Below are 20,798 nucleotides of genomic sequence, written 5' to 3' on the forward strand. Positions count from 1 at the left end.
AAGACTTTATAATACCATAAGTTCATAAGATATGTTCACCATAAGTTTGGTTACAAACTGGAGCTTATCATGAAGTGATTGAGGTAGGTCATAGATTCGAGATAAAGCGACGCCTGGTGAGACGTTGTCAAGGGCTTAGTACAGACTAAATAGGAAGATGGAAATCCTGCAAAATTAACTGAGTGTAGTCTGCAATTCTCGCTTCCGTCGTTCTCGAACTAGCTCGAACTGTTAGCCTCTAGCATTACTTATTGAATTATACTTATGGAACATATCTTATAAACTTATGATAATACTCGCAGCATTATCTAGGAGCGGTGGCCACGCCATTCAATAGGGATTGATTGACCAAACGCAGATATATACTTTTTGGTTCAGTTATCAAACGAGTAAACTTCAAAACAAGCAATAACAAGCTATAGTAGTAGTCGGATACCTGGCAATGGAATATTTCTCTTCTATTGGGAGCCGTTCTATAAATTTTCCTTAATTGACTTATCCCATCCAATCCTTATACTTTGCCCTTTGCTTTATCTTTTATGGATGACCTACGTACCTATGCCAACCCCCGAAATATATCGACATAACAGAGTTCGAGTCTATTTCATTCGATTATGAATGTACATAAATTATTCCCTGATTTTGTAAAGTAACGTTATACCGTCAAAGAACGTTCTTTTTCTAAATGTAAAAAGGAATTAAATATTAAAATAAAAATAAATGATCTCTTATTACAAAATAATTAGCATTTAATTAGAGTTAAATAAAAGTCAAGGACTACTGCGCTATCCGCCATTGGTTTAGTGGCGTCTGCTAAATCGAACCTCTTATCCCTATGGGATTGGTTGAGTTCTCACAGGCTGAGAGAGGTAAGGAGTAAGACGTAATGCCGCTTCTGGTTAAATATTAGCTATAAATGAATTTCTATTACTTTTTTAATTTTTACTATCGGTTATATTTCTCTACTCCGTCGGAGGTAATTGAGTCCGAGACTTTCATGCTCAACTTGTTAAATTTACATTCTAAGGGTCGGCGGTTCCTAACTGTATTTGTATTGACCTTCATATCAATTGAACCATTAGATCATAAGATGTGTTCCATAAGTTTGCCACTGGTTACAAACTGAAGCTTGTCATGAAGTGACGCAGGTCATAGATTCGGGGTAAAGCGACGCCTGGTGAGTCGCTGTCAAAGGCTTAGTACAGAGACTAAATTAACTGGGTGTAGTCTGCAATTCTCGCTTGTCGTTCTCGAACTAGCTCGATCTGTAAGTCTCTAGGATTACGAAGTATATAGGAAGGGTCATACTTATGGAACTCATTGACGTTTTATGTAAAATATCAATAGTTCAATATTCATTGGACAAATGGCATCTTTCTCTTTGATCGCCACTGTGCAGGTAAGAGACTCTTTCTCCCAAGCCAAGATATACTTGACACTGTCGGAAAGGGAAAGGTTAGGTGCGTGGGTATTGAGCACGCTATGTTGTACAAGATATAAATGGAATAAATAAATGCTTCGGAAGGAACTGGCGATAAAACCCGAAGGAATCGAGTGCTTATACCCGTTGGATTATAGCCAAATTATTGCTTAATCAAAAATATTCTTTTGATATCATTTCCTTTTTAACGAATGCATCAGTAACTAAAATGTATTTTAAGTGAAGCGAATAATCCATTGGTGGTCGATAACAGTGAATTATTATTGTCTTGTTAGAACGAAAATCTGGGCAAGAACCACCTAAATCTTTAGATAAATGGGATTGTTGATTCAATAATCCGTCTAAATATACTGATCAGGGTTCGAATTAAAAAAGCCAGCCCAAGAAAAACTCACGGTTTTTTTTGGGTGTTATCCACCACAAAAATCCACAAAATAGAACCCATCACCAACCCCACCCATATCGGTATACTGAAGTAAAAATGTCCAATTAATAATACCACTAGTTCGCATACCAAACCCAATTACGTTTACAAGATTTGTACTACGAAATCTATGATCACAAAGAGGCAAAAATACTCCACCTTCCCGAATGTCTCAAAAGCCGAACTATTTTCATCCAAGATAGGAGACCGTTAATTATTTGACCAAAAAAGCTAGAGAGAAGGGACCTGACACTGGGTACAACCATAAGTTTATAAGATATGTTCCATAAGTATGACACTACCTATACAAGTTCGTAATGCAAGAGACTTAATGACAGCTAGTTCGAGAACGACAAGCGAGAATTGACTAGACTCGCTTTTCAGTCCATCTTATTATTTAGCCTGTACTAAGCCTTTGACAGCTGCGCCTAACCAGGCGTCACTTTACGAGAATCTATGGCGTTTCACCTACGTCACATCATGACAAGCTCTCAGTAAGTAGTGACAACCTTATGGAACATATCTTATGAACTTATGGTACTACTATCATCCACCATTGGCACAATTTAAGCTAAAATTTCTGCAACTAACATATTAGGGGTTACTTACAGACAGACAAAGTAGTGTGTTTATCTTTATGATTATTTTTGTGTTTCGAAGGTTGCTTGGATCAAAGTGGACAGTCAGACTCTTTTGACGATTCACACTCGTGTCATAATTCGTGATCCTCGCATCAAAATCACGCACAACAATTTCAAACAGTGGTTCCTCCACATCAATAAAGTGCAATCTGACGACCGAGGATTTTACATGTGCCAAATGAACACCGAACCCATGGTCAGCCAACGAGGATTCCTTGATGTCATGGGTAAATATAAACACAAGCTTTAATTATTGAAAGATAGAGAAAAATTTTAAAGATTTTGGAGAATTTGTGCTTGCGGACTAGCGAAGAAGGTGAACCGATGGTAACGCTTCTTATCCTAACCAATGACGAACAAGGAAAATTAACACCTTTTCAGATGACACAACCATTGATCCTACTATAGATGGGTCAAAAGTTGATTGGCCAAAAGTTGGTCAATGATCAACTTTGAATTTGATGATTCAACTTGTCCAACTTCTGTTCATACGTCCCAACTAAATCTTACTCGTTGACTCATATAAATCAGTCAACAAGTTGCATCGTCTGAAAAGGCCTTTAGAAGTTTCTAAAATAAATGGGACATCTTATTTCAATTTATTAAAACCCTTTAAAACCATGCAATTTTGTGACTGTGCTAAATGAACAAACATCCAAATAAAACTTTCTGGAAACGAAAGTAGTTTAAACTACATTTCAAGTCTGCAAAAACGCACAAATTCCCCAAAGACTTCTAGATAGTTTTATTTAACACGCTGTGAATATCTCCCATTCTAAGCAAGGTTTGAAATAACTCAGGTTTAATTAAAAAAAACCCAGACCGCCAGTTTTTTGGGTTTGAAATAACCCAGGTTTAATTTAAAAAAGAGTGTCACTATTCTCACCCCCCCCCCCCCGGGTAGAAATAGGCGGAAGCCTATTCCTACCCTAGGTGAAAATAGCGTAGAGGCTATATCCACCCTACCACGTGACTAAGAATTGAGGTAAGGGCTGCGGTAGGGTGAAAATAGCTTGGCTGCTATTTTCACCGCCCAGTGAAGTCTACCCCGGGTGAACATAGAATAACCCGCGAAATTTCAAAATCAAAACATTTCCATGAATACTAAAATCAATTGGTTGAATTTTATTTAAATAAAATATAAATTAATTAATATTAAATATAAAAAAGAATAAGACAATCAGTGTTAAAAATTTTAAAAATGAATCATTTAAAATTTCAATATATAAATTAGTCAGTTGAGATTTAAGGTTTTGGTTTTCTAATTTTAATAAAGAGTGCTCTTTTGCTATATCTTTGTTAAGAGCCAGCGCATCCTTCAGTTTGGCTCGAGTTTTAGCGGCTAAATCAGTTGCACATTGAAAGGAATTAATTTTAAATTAACACTAGGAATTTTAAGATGATTGCGTGCCTTGGTTATTAGGATACATACCTATTTGGCTTGAATTTTGACTTTTATGACCATTCCTTTTAAATGAAATACTTCGATTGATGACCACTCCGAATTTCGATTTCGACTTTGAACGTCCATCCATGATGATACAAGGATGAAAACCTTCCCTAAGTTTTAAATTAACTCCGGTGTTCTCTTGAGAAAAATCGTTCTGAACTTTTGAAGAAAGAAATCACTAAGAAACTGCCGTTATTATGATGAGTGTCACTATTCTCACCCCCCCCCCCGGGTAGAAGTAGGCGGATTCGATTCATTGGCCTAGTTCAACAGTACAAACTTAACAGACCAATTATTACTAAAACTAAATGAAATTGAGAATGAGAATGGTATTTTCCAACGTATTAAAAGCTTACTAATCTATTTGGGCATGATTTGGGTAAATGTGCTATCAACAAAAATTTTAAAAACCACGTGGACCTAAGCCTTTGCGGCTTGGTCCATGATGATTCCTTTCTTTAAAGGAATACCGAACTGATTTAAAAATTATCTCAATTCTAAAGAAAACCTTACTTTTTTGAGAGTTTAAACTCTTCTGATTCCAAAAATATGCTTAATAAATATTTAAATATGAGGGAAAACACAGAAAAACACTTCGAAAACTTGAAATTTGGGGGCAAAAGCAAATTTGCGGAGAAGATATTTGGCGGGTTTTTCTCCTCGTTACGTCACTCACGGCGCCTCGCGGAAAAGCCAAGCGCGTGCGCCCGAGACATCTACTAATGCCGCGCGAATCTAAATAAAATAGGCTTAACGGGCACGCGGCGACACTAACAGGCGTCACGTGAGCAACATCTAGAGTGAAAATTTCTCCTTACTACGTCATCAAACGAAACAAATTTTAACTAGACCTTTTCCAAACACAAAACTTTGATTGCAATTTGATTGTTTTTTTGGGCTGGGGTTTTTTTTAATTCAAACCCTGATTCTAAGCGCAAAATGCTCTAAAAGACGTGTCTATATTTTAATAAAAAAATGTTCTGCTATAAATAGTAAAAAGACAAATTTCGTCATGAATATAGCGTATGATCAAAGGCCACGCAAAAGAAGAAAAAAATCAATTGACTTTGAATTCTGAAAATGAGCTTCTAGCCTGGTGTCACCTTCGAAGTCCGATTAAGCCGTCTATTTCTTTTTTTTTAGGGTGACAATCCATTATAACAGTAGAAATATCACTTCCTAGTGCCGTTATGGCAAGACCAATCTAAAACAATTCTTTTTTATTTCTTAGGGGACACTTCTTCCCTTTTTCTCTAGAGAGATTGTTTTCTCTCGAGGGGCTAGACGCCCTCGTGAATTGAGTGCAATTGGTTGGTAAATTGAACCTGAAGTTGACAGATACTACGGAGAGAATAGACCCTCGGTTATTCCCTTTCAAATAAAAACGAAAGCTAAAAACGATAATACCTCATTTCTTGCACTCTTTTTAAAGATTTTTTTTATTTTTTTCGTAACGTTTCAAAATCTTGGAGTGATATACTTCTTCCCAGGAATATTGAACTTTTTAAAATGAATATATTTCGCGTTATTCAAGCGCAGATAGTTAAAGAAATAGCGACCTGATTTAAAAATTATCTCAAATCTAAAGAAAACCATACTTTTTTGAGAGTTTAAACTCTTCTGATTCCAAAAATATGCTTGACCAATATTTAAATATGAGGGAAAACACAGAAGAAACACTTCGAAAACTTGAAATTTGGGGGGCAAAAGCAAATTTGCGGAGAATAATTTTGGCGGGTTTTTCTCCTTGCTACGTCACTCACGACATCTCGCGAGCGCCCCAGTCTACTAATGCCACGCGAATCTGATTAAAATAGGCTTAACGCAGCGACACTAGACTAACAGGCGTCGCGTGAGCTACATCTAGAGAGAATATTTCTCCTTACTACGTCATCAAACGAAACAAAATTTTAACTAGGCCTTTTCCAAATACAAAACTTTGATGGAAATTTTACAAATTGCTACGAAACCAAATATAAAAGTAAACATATCATAATAAACTAGATAAAAGTAAACATATCATAATAAACTAGATTTTTCAAGGTTTTTTTTTTCGCATTTTAAGTTTGTGGATGACGAAAATTAAGGCACTAACACTTTAACTAGGGTTGTTAATTTTCCGAAGAAAAAAAACACGAACAATAAAATTGTACCTGATCTAAGGACTCAATATCAACATTTTTATCGTGACAAAAATATGTTCAATATAACTCATCTAGAATTTAATCAATATATTTGTCCAATAAAGCTTTAGGATTTTTACTAAATATTGGGCATTCAACACCCAATTAGTGAAAAGTCTTGGGAGTAGTCTATAAGATGATGAATTTCATAGACGTCCCCCATTTAATTCGTGCAAAACATTGAGCGTGTAAAGGCCACATTAAACCGAACGAGATATTTTTGATTTAAATACTGATAATGAAATTCAAGAACGGCTTTTTTGTGGTATCTCTAGTACCTCCAAGTTTCGTGGAAGGAGAAACGAGTTCTGACGTTGTGGTGGAGGAGATGGGGCGTGTTAACTTGAAATGCGAAGCAAAGGGTTACCCGACACCAGTCATAGCATGGAGGAGGGAGGACAACAAGGAAATAACTTACGGGTCCAGCTCAGGACGACGGAAGTTAGGTAATGAATTCGTGCAAAGTTTAGTAGTTAGATAAAGGTAAGACCAATATCAGCATGCGTTAAAAAATGAGGTTTATCATATCAGCAATTGTCAACACACTATACCTCACACACTAATATAATTTCGTAAGATATGTTCCATAAGTTTGTCACTGGTTACTGAGAGCTTGTCATGAAGTGACTGAGGTAGGTCATAGATTCGAGGTAAAGCGACGCCTGGTGAGGCACGGTTAGAGGCTTAGTATTGCAGACTAAATAGGAAGATGGACTGCAAAACCGAGTGTAGTTAAAAAAAAAGGTTCAGCTAGCTAATTGGACCAAGTCATCTTGCGACTTATTGCCACTTATCTAACGCCTTTACAATGCATAGAGGGGTGGTGGCTAGCCCCTATGCCACAGCTAACCGACAGCGCCCTATACTAACTATTGCCGTTAATTCTGGCGTCTTTCTCGAACTAGCTCTCAGTAAGGCTTCAGCATCAAGAAGTATAGAAAGAGTCATACTTATGGAGCATATCTTATGATACTTACGTTAGGCAAAGGAGTCAATTAGATAACTGGGGTGACTCAAATGAAACAGGTGACTCGATCACCACAAACAACAGACCATTTTTCGAAACCTGGGCCAACCTAACGGAACACAAGCATATGTAACCGAACCGAACATTAGCTGACGCTGACCCAACCTGACATAATACTGTAGTTACAGTTATATCAAAACGTATATCCAGGTCTACACTTTAGAACAGTACACTTGTTGTGAATTTATATACCGTCTTATGAAATGTTTTGTGTGTTTTATTTTCAGTGAAGGTGGTTGAAGGAGAATATCTGAATATCAGTCAAGCAACGAGAGAAGACATGGGAGCCTATCTATGCATCGCTTCCAATGGTATCCCTCCTTCCGTCAGCAAAAGAATTCTTCTGCAAGTTAATTGTCAGTATAACCAATTCACCATCAAAATGATTAAAAATAGGCTTACGTCATATCACAAGTATCACAACAACAATAAGCGTGACCCTCAATTTAAATGATGTGGGTTTCCGAGTAATCGGAGTAAAACATTATTTTCGCAGTTCAATTTGTTATGTTGAAAACTATCTTGCGTAGAAGCGACCCCTGGTGAGGCAAAGCTAGGATATATAACCATGAAGGAGATATATGGTTTTAGAGTTGCAAGGAGTTTGACCACCCTGTTTCCATCAAAACTAGTATCTATTACATTCCTTAAGAATTTGAGTGTCCTGGAAAATACATATTTTTCGTTTTGCGCTCTTTGGAGCTGGAAAACGATTGTATCGTCCCATTACGCCTTTCCCACCTTTCTTCCCCAGTTTTAATAAATAAAATTTCTCGCGAATTTTCCACTCAAATTCTTTTCCAGTTCCCGTTATTGTTCGTAGGTGGCGTGACAAATTTTATTTAGAAATAGATTATTTTACTCCCCGACCGAGAATGGAACCCGGAAAAGTATATATAAGCCGGGAAACTTTATAATAAATTTAATAGCCGCAAAACGATAATATGACCGGAGTCCATCTTGTTTTTTATTAGTTCAATCCGGATTTTTCATAGTAATATGATATTTTAACTTCTTTATATGTTAGAGATGGCCTGATAAATTTTGAACATTAATACATTTCCTTAATTTATGATGGGAGCTCCTAAACAACTATAAGTTGCTTTCATAAATGTTTTCTCTGGATGAATCCATTTTTAATTACTTCGATAGCATTTGAAAAACGGCTATCAGTTAACCTTTTATAGCATACCGTAATTTTATTATGTATATTTTTAAAAAATGTTCAAAAATAATTTTTGTAAACGTAACGGTTTAATAATCAGTTACCGTTGATAATTCTAAATCTGTACTTTCGAGGTATTAAAATTAGCTTAATTGCTTCTTCCTTTGGTATATGATATCCCAATGGACATCAGTCAGACCTAAAATCCGTGTTCCGAACCAGCTGGTGGGTTCAGCTTTAAACACGGACGTCACCTTAGAGTGCATTCTGGAGGCATCGCCCCGACCTTTAACCTCTTGGATCCGCAGCGACGGCGCGCTCCTCCTCAACAGCAAAAAGTTCCATTTGAGCGAAACAGACGATTCTTACAAGATCGTCATGCGCCTGCGCATAAACGACCTTTCTGCCAAAGACTTTGGTTCTTACAAATGCGTCGGTAAAAACCTACTTGGAGAAAAAGAGGGATATATACGCTTATACGGTAAGACAGCTTCAATCTTATATTTATAAAGGACAAGGCAGAAGGGTGTAAAAATGCTTCGTCCATCAATAGTCACACTTAAGTCTACCAGAATAACTTAAAATTAATTGAGAAATTATTAGAATAATCCCATTACTTTCAATTGACATTATATCAATTCAATTCTCTTTCGTCAAACATCGCAATATTGGTTAAATATAACTCGTTGAACCTAAGACCATTAAACACAGATAGACTGGAATGGAGATACGGTGCGTGGTTCTTTTAGAGCAGTGCCACGCAGCGACCAATATTGAAGCTTTTCGACTAAAGCCATAGCCATAACACAAGGCTTATGAGTCGAATTAAGTTAAGGGGCGTCTACAGGCGATGCCATTAGAAGAATGGAAGTTTTAGTTTATCATTCCAGTCCATCTGTGTTTACTGGTCTTAGATTAAACTATGGGTTGCGAACACACGCTTCATAAGTCCCAATACTTGACCGTTGACTTAGGTTCACTTGGTTTCTTGATTTTATTCATTTATATTACTTATCTCTACTAGCAAATGCAATTATCACCAACGTATTAGAATATATGTGTACTATTGGTTGCTGGCGAAGCTTTCCACCCTGTATTGTCTATTAGCCGTCTAAAATCTTAAAATGTGTGACGTAGAAGTAACCTTTATGAAGGAAAGGGAGATATTTTGTTAATAAATTAAGGATAATAAATGTGATAAAAGCTAAATGTTTATAATTGCAAGTTTGCAACTATTATTACTACATGAAATATGTATTATATATACACCAGGTTTGATAAAATTATGATTCAATTTGCAATTTCGATCCATCGATTAATGATAAGGGGTCAAAGGGACTAGAATTGCGTGGTTCCTTCGTGATGTTCTTTTTGGTTGATAAAAATCAATTCCTTTTTCTTGCTTTGTCACTCGATAGCTTAAAGTACCCTTCTATCACGATGAAACTTTTTTAAGGTTTGAAAATGACGAAAAAGGGGCGTTAAATAAATATTGATTCATCGAAAACCAATTTTAACAAGTTGGGAAACCAAAATTACCTCTCTTCTCCGAGTCAAGACGAGAGCTATCTACCCTCTTAAGAGGTTTTTCTTAAATGATTAAATATAATTGATATTAATTATTTTAATCGTCAGTTATTTACCTTAATTCTAGTTAAATCGTTTTAAGAAACGTTATTCCCTAAAATCATTTTAAACATAGCTATTATTAACGTTCGAATTCTAGCGTATGCCTCTTCAAGATTTTTTTTGTAAATTTAGGGTATATAAGGCGATTCATTCGCAATAAATGATAAGAAAGCCAGCAATTGCGTGAACCTTTGGTGGAAGCTCTAGCTGCCATTGGGAGGCTAGACGTTTCTCGTAACCCTAGCCGAGCGCCTCGTATATCATAACCCTAAAGATGACACCGGAGTAGAAGCCATGAAAGTTTCTGTGAACTTCAAACGCGGTCCAGATATTGCATAAACGTTTGCTCCGGTTTTCCACCTACGAACGCGCTGACAGACACACAGAAACGTCCAGTGTAATACCTCTCCGTGACATCATCGTCACTCGGAGAGGTAAAAACACCCTGAGATTGCTGGCTAATATCCAGTTCAGATTCAAGATTAAGTAATGGAGTACTCAAATCACTCTGAAAAGACAGGCCAGTAGATGTAATGCCGTTTCTGAGAATTGGGTAATAAAGTTTTGTGAAAATTTTCAGAAGAGACTAGCGCACTATTTTGATACGATTCAAGATTTCAGGACTGTTAAATTTCTTCTCACAACATTACAATAAAAGTTAGTTTGTTATGTCTAAGGGTAGATTCTAAACTCGACCGAATATAGCAAAGCATGTTGACTTGGATTTTATTTTGGCTGGAGTCCAGCGCTGAACGACTATCTATTAGCGTTTTAAATGGACTAATTTTATTGGAGTGAAATTAAAAAGGCATTAAGAGTGCAGCTACCTCTCCTTAATTATTACTCCAAGGTGGTAGATTGATGAAGCATCACTCAACTTAATATCGCTGCGACGAACAGCCTGATGGTCAACACATCACTGTGAAGAATTAATTACCATGTAGCTAGTATTTTAACGGTGGATAATACCGTTAAAAAACGCAATCTCATTGGTCAAGCTCAAGGAACCTGACTGGACCGAACCAAATACGTGGTCCCCTGAAATGTAACAATAGACACACACACCCATAACAGAACCTCTCCGTGAAATACGTCACTCTGAGAGGTTAAAATAGCTTCCATAGTTCAAACTCTCTTCAAGTCGGTTAGTGACGCAACTAGCAGAAGTAAGATAAGGGACTAGAAGTAAAGTGTTCTAGCATTGGTAATAGATCCTGGCACTATTGAACAAATTTGAGGATTTTAAGCCGCTTCCATCGCGCCTACACTAGAGAGAAAATAATTGGTGGAGTTCCAAAAATAGTTTCCTGTCCCCTTCCCCACAACCTAAAGCCGCGGAACACGGACGCCTGTGCTTGAATCTAGTTCGGCCGTCTACCGCCGCGAGCCTCTCACGTTTTGGAGGGCAAATTCGGAAATCGCTACTAGAGGGCCAAGCGTTGGTGTGTTATCAAGAACATTCACTTTCGCCAAGTGAAGAACTTGGTTAGCTCGATACTTCTAGTCCCTTATCTTACTTCTGGTACTAGCTAAGTCCCCTATCGTCAGTAATGTTCACACTTTTTAATTTGGAAGCTTTTTGAAGCACTTTGAACTGGTTTCCCTTTAAGGTTTAAGCATAGCTTTTCTCAATTTATGAATTGCAAGGTTTTGCGCTTACAGATTCATTTGCTACGCTTTTGGTTTTAAATGGATTTTTATTTATTTTTGGCTTAATATTTTTGCTATAATTTCAGAAATTCCACCTCCAACCATAAATCCGAAACCAACTTTAGTTTACGATCCATTCATCTCCAACATCGGGGGTCAGTAATTAATTATATAACAACATTGATTTAATTGTATAAAACACATCCTACCCTTTTAATGTAACGTTAAATGTGTTTGCTTCTACCCAGTATCAAAAGAAACCGAACATCATGATACAAAATAACCTAAAACAATTATGCAATTAATGTGTGGTCATTTCAATGTTAATTCATTGGTAGTACTTTAAGTTTCTTAAATGTTACATTCGATAAACTTTATGTCCTCCTTCACAGAAATATAATGTTGGTTGTACACATTTTCTGCCTTTAGCACAGCATGGTTTGTATGTGCAGTAGTTAATAAACACGTAATCAAATAATCGAATTATATGTAATGCGATAGATGGGATTTTAAACGTATCGTAATTTTGCAATGTTATTTATAAATTACTAACCATTCACATTAAGGATTTCAGAGCCTTTGAGAGTACTACTTAAAGGGATCATGGACAAAGCAATACTGAAGGACCGATGGCAGCCCATAGGGCCCCATACTAAGCGAGTAAACAACCAATGTTAAGCTTACTTCCCCCTTTTCAACCCCAAAATGAAGGGGGGGGAGTTATGAAAAATACCGAGTCAAATCCCGGAAAAAGCTAGCGCCATCTAGACAAAGTAAGACGTTAGATGCTTCCCTCTTTTTAGAACGTTTATTCCCCCATATGTCCCCCTCTATCCGATTTGCTTCTATCTCCCGCTAGAAGGCGAATTAACAAGTATTTTTCAACTTTCTCCCTCTGCCATCCATCCTTCAGTATTGCTTTGTCCATGAAGGGATAGTAGAGTTCGCTTTTGACGTGCCATAAAGTTTTTGATAGTTTTAAATACATAAAAATGTGGGCCTGAAAATTGATTTAATGGCTATTTAATTAAAATCTACACAGAGCCCTTCGTTAGGTTCTAGTGATGACGTTTATAGTATACTATGTTGCCGTTCGACAAGAGGGCTGTTTAAGAGGTTTTTTAAATTATTCCAAAAAATAATTGATATTATTTTTTTAATCGTCAGTAACTTACCTTAATATTATTTAAGTCGTTTTAAGAAATATTATTCCTAAAATCATTTTAAACACAGCTATTGTTAACGTTTGAATTCTAGCCCATGCCTTTTTAACAATTTTCGGAAATTTAGGGTATATAAGTTAACCAATAGGGGGTAAGAAACCTTTGGTGGGACCTCGCGACTGATCTTCTCTGCGTACAGCGTGGCACGTGCAACACCTCAACTATATTGATAAGATAAGATGTCGGGTATTGCTAAAGATTAATATAGATATTTTGCATAGAACATATGACTAGTGTACTATAATGCAAAATTTAAATACAAATTTATACTCTACTATCCCTCTAAATGGGGTCGTTCTAAACCAATTCACTTTGAGGTTAACGTAAAATTTAATGTGGTGTAATGCGAACAAGAAGTAATATCTAGTTTACTAGGGAGAAGGTATAGGATGCCTAAGAATTCGCGCGCCATAGTCCCAGTCCCCCTTTCAAAATACAAGGGGGACGTAAAGGATGCCGGGCTATTTCGCCTCTCCTCAGTCGGAAAATACAAGTAATTTTCGATATCATTCGCGTCGCGCTGACGTGAGTTTTCAAGAACCAATCAGATGCTGGTTGCAATTTAGAGGCGGCGGGGATTAACTCCGTACCTACGTTTGAACTGGAGATAAAGTTGGAAATATGGCGAATGTATATCTTCTCCCTAATAAACTAGATATCACCTCTTGTTGCGAAAGTACAAGTACTCAGATAAATCATTTCCAAGCATTTGTTTTTCTACCCTAGCCATATTTACTGATCCAATTTCCGATCCCTCATTCCGTCTACATATTATATAAATAATCGAAATTTAACTTAAAGTACTGTACGTTTATTAATTATTCCAGAAGTGGGGAATCTTCGAAATGGCTCAGAAATGGAATACGTAGTTCCGCTACATTCAGAAACGCTGGGACCTTTTCTAGGTAAACGTAAGATGTACATACCATTAACTTTTAAAGTTTAATTATTAATTTTTAGTTCCGTACGTTTTGTGTTTTGCCATTAGATAAAGGTCGGCGTCAAACTTCAATTCCCGCTCAAGTCGAGATGAACTTAGACACTTCAGACCCCGTTCAAAGATCCATTCAAAGCCATTCCGGTAACGTAACTTATATCTTTTAAACCATGAACCATCAAGGTAAATGGAAGAGGAATTAGAACCATACACGAGAATGAGAATACATTTAGAGCAGAAACTTATAGACATTTAAGCACATAGAAATGGTCGTCATGGTTCAGACTTTTCTCACGAAGAATTGTAAAACGGGTCTCATTTGAATTTCCCTTCTTAAAGTGTTGTATTTTTCGCAGATTTGGGACATAGACAGACCATAAATTCACGAGATATTTTCCATAAGTTTGTCACTGGTTACTGAGAGCTTGTCATGAAGTGATGTAGGTCATAGATTCTCGTAAAGCGACGCCTGGTTTTGGCGCTGTCAAAGGCTTAGTACAGACTAAATAGGAACTAGATGGACTGCTAAATTAACCGAGTGTAGTCTGCAATTCTCGCTTGTTTTTCTGGAACTAGCTCGAGCTGTAAGTCTCTAGCATTAAGAAGTATACTTATGGAACATATCTTATGAACTTATGATCAAACTTAACCGAAGAAATGGTTATTATATCACTAAAGCACAGTGGCGTCGCTAGGCCTTTTTGGGGGGGGCTATAGCCCCCCCAAATTCCAAACTTAGCCCCCCCCCCCCAAAATAATCCGTAAACCCTACCAAAAATTGCTGTTAGCAACCTAAAATTCTGTAGCAATATATAAAAAATTATAATGATAGATTCGTTAAGTTTCATCTCTGCAGAGATGAATTTCAATATCAAACAGTACAATTTTGAAGAAAAGAACAGATGGAGACAAGTGAAATGTTTTTTCTTTCGAAGGGAGTCCCAATAGTGTGGACTAAAATCTAACCAAAACTAAAAATAAACATAAGACGAGTGAAAATCCTTCATAATCGGTTCCGCAGTCCTTATCAATAAAAGGTTATATATCTTTAAAATACGAATAATTTCACGTTGACACAAATTTATGGATAGTTTTAAAGGTCTACACATTTTCCAATGAACCCATTACGCATTTTTTTTTATAAGTTCTTATAATAACTAGTTTGCCCAGGTTTAGCCCCCCCCCAAATTTCAAATCCTAGCGACGCTACTGCTAAAGCACTATTAAAGGTGACTTAATGAGGGGGTATTCACTCCAATTTTCTGTACGTTACTAAGTAATAGCTACATTGGACAGTTTTTGTTATAATTTACGTAATCACACAATGTGGCTACAATTATGAGCCCAGCCCTTGGGTTAGCTTGTTTCACTTTGTCTTTCACGCGTGTGAAATCAGGGATAAATTAATTTTAGAAGCAGGAATGGAGAACAGAGTTATGTGGGCGCGGGTCAAAGTCCCCGGATCCCCTTCCACGGGACGGGGGTATGAAAGAAGAGGAGGGTCATAGCGACAGAGGTAAAAAGGAATTACGTATTTTTCGCCGTCCCCGTCAGTAACGCCATCAAAACGTAATTTAAGTGAGCCAATAAGATCATTTAAAATTTTTGTTACGTGTAGGAGGGAGGGGCTCTATACTGGGCTATGAGTCTGACTGAAGTAAATACTAACCGTTCTCCATTCCTGCTTCTAAAACTACATCTATCCCTGGTGAAATACAACAATTGAGCAGCTCCTTTTTTTTCGTCACTCTAGTTACTAAAATTGTTAGTTAGCCACCACCGAAAATGTCTATATTACGAAGTTGTTAATTATGATAATTTTGTTTGTTTCATTTCAGACTCAAATATCCATTCCATATCTGTTGTCTATATCATGAGTTTGGTGTTGGTGACGGAAACTACAATTCGCCGCAATTTTTAATGTATTAAATAGCCAAAAAACAATAATGTAAATAGATATATTATAAATACAATTGTACTGAAGAAAACTGAATAACAATGAAAAAAACTACAATAAATAACAAAGCCGGGCGAAACTTTTCAAACAGCCAAAATAAGCGAAACTTGTAAAATGAAGCTGATTGGCTTATTTTTACGTCTAGGTGATTACGTTTCAAGTTATCGCAACATATTTTTATGTTTTGATCATGTTTTATGTTAGTGATGAAGCTTTTAAAGGGGAACCTGAAGATTTATACATTACTATCAAATATAAGGACGCTTTTTTCTTAACTTATATCAGGAAATAATTAATTTGTAAGTAGCAGGAATGAATGACAGTCCTCAGGGTGATGCAGGAAGGTAGAGGCGATTTTTTTCTTGGATTTTTTTCAAAAACAAGAGTTATTTCGTTTCTGCTTCTACCTAACCTAAGTTTCACCTGTGTGCTAGGAAATCAAAACATATTGAGAAGATTGCCGTTTAAAACTATTTTACATTATTGTATAGAAAAAAATTGCAATAGTTAGCAATAACCTTTTAAGTCTTTGGTATAAAGAATGCCCTGAAAAAAATCTGTTGTCGATTGAAAAGTCTACAATATTAGTTAATTTTGTTAATACTAAATGCATATTTAATTTTGGATTTAATCATTTATTTGTCCACTAAAATTTAAGAAATTCCGATTTTTTTTGTAATTTCAATATATGTCATGTATTTTGAGAAATTATTATTTTTATATTTCAGTGTAAATAATCTTTGGTGGCACTTAAAAAAAGCTACACTATTATGATAGTTGCAACGTCAAAAATGTATTTTTCTTGAGGTTGCCTTTCTTCTTCTGGTCCCGATAGGTATACTGTGCTACGTTTAAAGAAAGAACCTCAGAACTCACCAGAAAAACGATATCTTCTTTAAAAAAATCCAAAAAGACTTTCGAAAAAGTTCCTAACCGACCAGATATTTCCTAAACTAATTTGAAGAATTAACTAAAGCAATTTTTTACTTTTCATTTTACCTTAATTTAAATTTAAATTGGGTTCCTTGGACAACTGGTTAAGCAAAGGTATTTGTGTAAAAAATAAAACGATATGTAAAACTCAAGAACATATTGCTTTCATAAAACATTGAGAAATTGAAAGTACAACCTTTCTATGGAGACTGGCACCAGTGCCATGTGGCGGAAGCGATTGGTACTTTAAGTGTGCTGAAACTAGCACCACAATAGTGAAGTCGACGGCTTTTCTTAATTATGCATCGTCTACTAGAGCTAATCAGACTTCAGCAGAAAATACTAGCAATTTGGGGGCGAAACTATAAGAAATGTGCTGCTGAGACACCTTCATTTCCTGCGACCTAGGGTGAAACATGTTTTGATTAAGACTAATGACGTTTTCCATTGGTCTTTTTCATGGAGAAATTGTATTGGAGTGTGAATTAAAGCTTGGAGGAACCAGATTGACTGGAGGCGAATAGCCTATACCCATTACAGAGAGGTCGATCTTGCACCCAAGGTTGACACTTTAAAACACCCAGCATACTTTGTGTTAGCGTGGGCCTACTCCTAAGGTGGCATCTAGGGGACAAAACTGCGAAGGTTTTTTTTAATGTTGGCACATACAATGTGGCTAAAAACAGGGGTATGCGATAGATGGTACTGCAATCTTGAGCCTCAGTAAACTAGTGCACGTAATGGGTACTTTCGTCTCCAATCAAGGTAGTTCCTTGCAAGATTAAAGTTTCCATCAAAGTGCAGCTATATTTCCATGGCAGCAAATTGCTACCAGAAAATTGGAAACGGTGGGCCTATTTCAGTAAGCGAAAGTTCGGGCCGATACAATCCATTATCTGGGTATCAGTATGCATTGTCATTTATGATGCATCGTTATATTTAGTACACGATCTTTGGAAATATTCACACTTCCCCACCTCAGTCCATTAAATTGCCAATTTTATTTGTTTCAGAAATAATTTAATTTTTAAATTTAATAAGTTACTGACAGGTTTTATTGGCACATTTTTAGGTATTGAAAGTTATCACTAGTCAAAATTAACTTCATATACCCCTTTAAATTTCAATGGACTGCAATATTATGTTAAAATTTACTACGCTTAATTAAAGCGATCTCTATGGAGTGAATTTGTTTAGAACAAACAGCTACAATTTATTTGTTTAACGAAAACCATTACTTAAATGAACTCCGGTTTAAGGTGGTGCTTAAGTTTAATAAAATCACTAATTGAACAAATAAGTATTGTAATTCCATTACTGTTTAACATCAGTTTGCAAGTAGCGAAATTTGAAACGCGCGAATAAATTTCACAGTGCTCATTATAAACTGTCCTTGCAAAAAAAGCATAGTTCAATAATACCGTAAACTCAATACCATTTTGAGGAAAATAAAAATATCTGAACTTGTACTTTTTAATAGGAAAAAAGATAAAATAAAACTTTTTTTTTTCAAATGTTGTTTTAAAGAATTTTATTTATTCATTCTTGTAGGAAGCCCATTTTCCATAGCAACATTCTTGGTTCTGAATTTGGCATTTTTAAACCATTATCTGATTACATTGCACCAAGAAGCCATATCTAATTTACTAGGGAGAAGGTATAAGATGCCTAAGTATTCGCAAACCATAATTCCAGTCCCCCTTTTAAAATACAAAGGGGGGACGTAAAGGGAGGCCCCGGGCTATTTCGCCTCTCCTCAGTCGAAAAATACGCAATTTTCGTCATTCACGTCGCGCTGACGTGAGTTTTCAAGAACCAATGAGATTCAGGATGTAATTTAGAGGCAGGGATTAACTCCGGACCTACGTTTGGACTGGAGATAAATCTGGAAATGCGGCGAATTTACACCTCCTCCTTAGTAAACTATATCACTTCTTTATTGGACTAACCGTTATTACCCTATACGTTTAAAATGTGAATTGTTTCAGAATTTTTTTTTAATTTCAACTTAAAAGTAAGTATTTATGTCCGACTAGTAATGAATCTATTCTTGTCACGTGTCCTACTATGGTGGGAGATGCGAATTAGCGCAAGCATAAGTTTATAAGATATGTTCTATAAGTACAACATTAGCTATACTTCGTAATGCTAAAGATATACAGTTTGAACTAGTTCGAGAACGACAAGCGAGAATTGACTACGCTATGTTTTGCAGGACTTCCATCTTCCGATTTAGTTTGTACTAAGCCTTTGACAGCGCCTCGCCACTCATCGCTTTACGAGAATCTATGAAGTTTCAGTAACCAGTGTCAAACTTATGAAACATATCTTATGAACTTATGGTGCAAGGAAACTAAATTGTCGACCAGACAACTCGTGGCCCTTGTTACTTCGCTAAGCAATAATTACGATTTCTGTTGTTACCACCGTAACCTTTCTATAGAAAACACACCAGTGTATTGCGGGTCCGAGTTCTACAGGGGCCCGTAGGAAATACATAGGTAGTTTCACCCCTGCAGGTTCGGCTTCACTAATTTTAAAAATTCTGACAAAAATTACAAGTCACCGTACTCCGCAACATCTGTTTCTATTTTCATTTGTGTTTAGTTTCATTTGTATGTCATATCATTTCTGTTTAATTTGAAGTGTGTATAACTTCATTGGATTTAATTTGATTGAATTTAATTTTATTTACGCATTTCTGTATTTTTGTATGTATCAAAGCTACATTTTCTCTACTGAGCTCCCTACCAGGGAGCCGCCCTAATCAAAAGGGGTGAACTTTAAGCGGCTACCATAATAAACCTGTATCGTAGTTTTATTCCTGCAGGTTCGACTCCAAACATTTGTACAAATTATATGAAAAAAATAACACACCGGTGTACTGCGGGTCTGAGTTCTACAGGGGCCCCTAGGAATTACATAGACAGTTTCACCCCTGTAGGTTCGGCTCCACAAATTTGTAAAATTATGGGAAAAAATTACACACGGGTTGAAATTCTACAGGGACTCGTAGGAAATACACATAACTTAATTCCACCCGAGCTCTGAGCAGGGTTGTTGATTTTTTGATTTTTTCAAAAAAAATCAATAAAATAGATTTATTTTTATTGATTTATTTTATTTTTAATTTTTATTGAACTACTGGTTAGTAAATAACCATCATGAAATCTTTTGAGTCAAAATTAACCAAAAGCAAAATAATCATGACATCTAAGCAGCTATTGGATATTATCTACAGAGTTATTCTTATTGTTACTATTCAAATGCTTGCACAAAAAGGCTAGCTTGACCACCTATTTCATTCCCTATCCTATTTCGAATCTTACTCCAGTTAAAATTGACCACATGAGCGGCAACTCAAACTGGAGTTCTGGGAAAAACTTAATGCCAAAACCAAGATTGTTTCTAATTATAGGTCCTTTCTAGTTAAGTTTCTTTAACTATTTCTTGGAATCTCAGCAAACATTTTTGTAAAATAAAAATAAATACTTGATTCCAATCAAATGATTTTTTAGAAATAAATCGCTTGATTTAAATCAAACAGCCCTGGCTCTGAGTCCTGCGATGGCTTTCTGCTCCAGGGGCGCACGACCTCCCTGCTCACGGGAGCACACCATGCAGATTTGGGCGACTTTCCACTTTCCTGCCAGCTCTGTTTCGCTCCATCTACTTCATTTTGTGACAAACTCTCAGTAACCAGAGTCAAACTTATTGCACATATCTTAAGACCTTATGCTGGTGCAAGGGAGCTAAATCGTCGACTAGACAACTGGTGGCCCTTATTTCCACGTTAAGTACCGTTTGAAATAGCCTCCTAAACCCATTATGATTTCTGTTGTTACCACCGTAACTTTTACCATAGAGAAAATGTAGACCTTTCATTTCTCACCCTGGTTACCGCGACCGACAAGAAAATAAGGAGAAAGACGGGTATCCCCCTGATCAAAAAAGTTTAATCACTAAGGAGCGATGTTTGCTGGCTTGTTTCGATTGACAAGGTTTGCTCGATTTTGCAGTGCCAACATCGGTAAAAAAACTATGCCTATCTCTCTCTCTCTCTCTCTCTCTCTCTCTCTCTCTCTCGACAAGCGAGATAAAAGATTTCACCAAAGGGGTTGTCCAGTTGGAAAGAGAT

General features: G+C 36.5%; 2 protein-coding genes across 2 annotated transcripts in view; one reads left to right on the forward strand and one right to left on the reverse strand.

Moving 5' to 3' along the window:
• LOC149647218 (lachesin-like) overlaps positions 1-18,130 on the forward strand; it is a 90,062-nt gene extending 71,932 nt beyond the window's left edge. The window contains exons 3-10 of the mRNA XM_089850075.1: positions 2,526-2,733; positions 6,415-6,585; positions 7,394-7,522; positions 8,525-8,812; positions 11,697-11,765; positions 13,661-13,738; positions 13,822-13,914; positions 15,609-18,130. Coding sequence (XP_089706201.1) covers positions 2,526-2,733; positions 6,415-6,585; positions 7,394-7,522; positions 8,525-8,812; positions 11,697-11,765; positions 13,661-13,738; positions 13,822-13,914; positions 15,609-15,691 — 1,119 coding nt within the window. The 3' untranslated portion in view covers positions 15,692-18,130. The remainder of the gene's footprint in view (positions 1-2,525; positions 2,734-6,414; positions 6,586-7,393; positions 7,523-8,524; positions 8,813-11,696; positions 11,766-13,660; positions 13,739-13,821; positions 13,915-15,608) is intronic.
• Positions 3,469-4,830, reverse strand: LOC149647219 (uncharacterized). Its single transcript, XM_089850288.1, has 4 exons — positions 4,470-4,830; positions 3,939-4,094; positions 3,685-3,848; positions 3,469-3,549 (listed from the first exon to the last, which is right to left on the reverse strand). The coding sequence occupies exons 2-4, from the start codon at positions 4,039-4,041 to the stop codon at positions 3,469-3,471; spliced, it is 348 nt and encodes a 115-aa protein (XP_089706414.1). The 5' UTR covers positions 4,042-4,094; positions 4,470-4,830.
• Positions 18,131-20,798: the final 2,668 nt, after the last annotated feature.

Source organism: Phalangium opilio, unplaced genomic scaffold, assembly GCF_054372755.1.
Source record: "Phalangium opilio isolate 3A_F unplaced genomic scaffold, DU_Popi_V2 ptg000089l_1, whole genome shotgun sequence".
NCBI lineage: Eukaryota > Metazoa > Arthropoda > Arachnida > Opiliones > Phalangiidae > Phalangium > Phalangium opilio.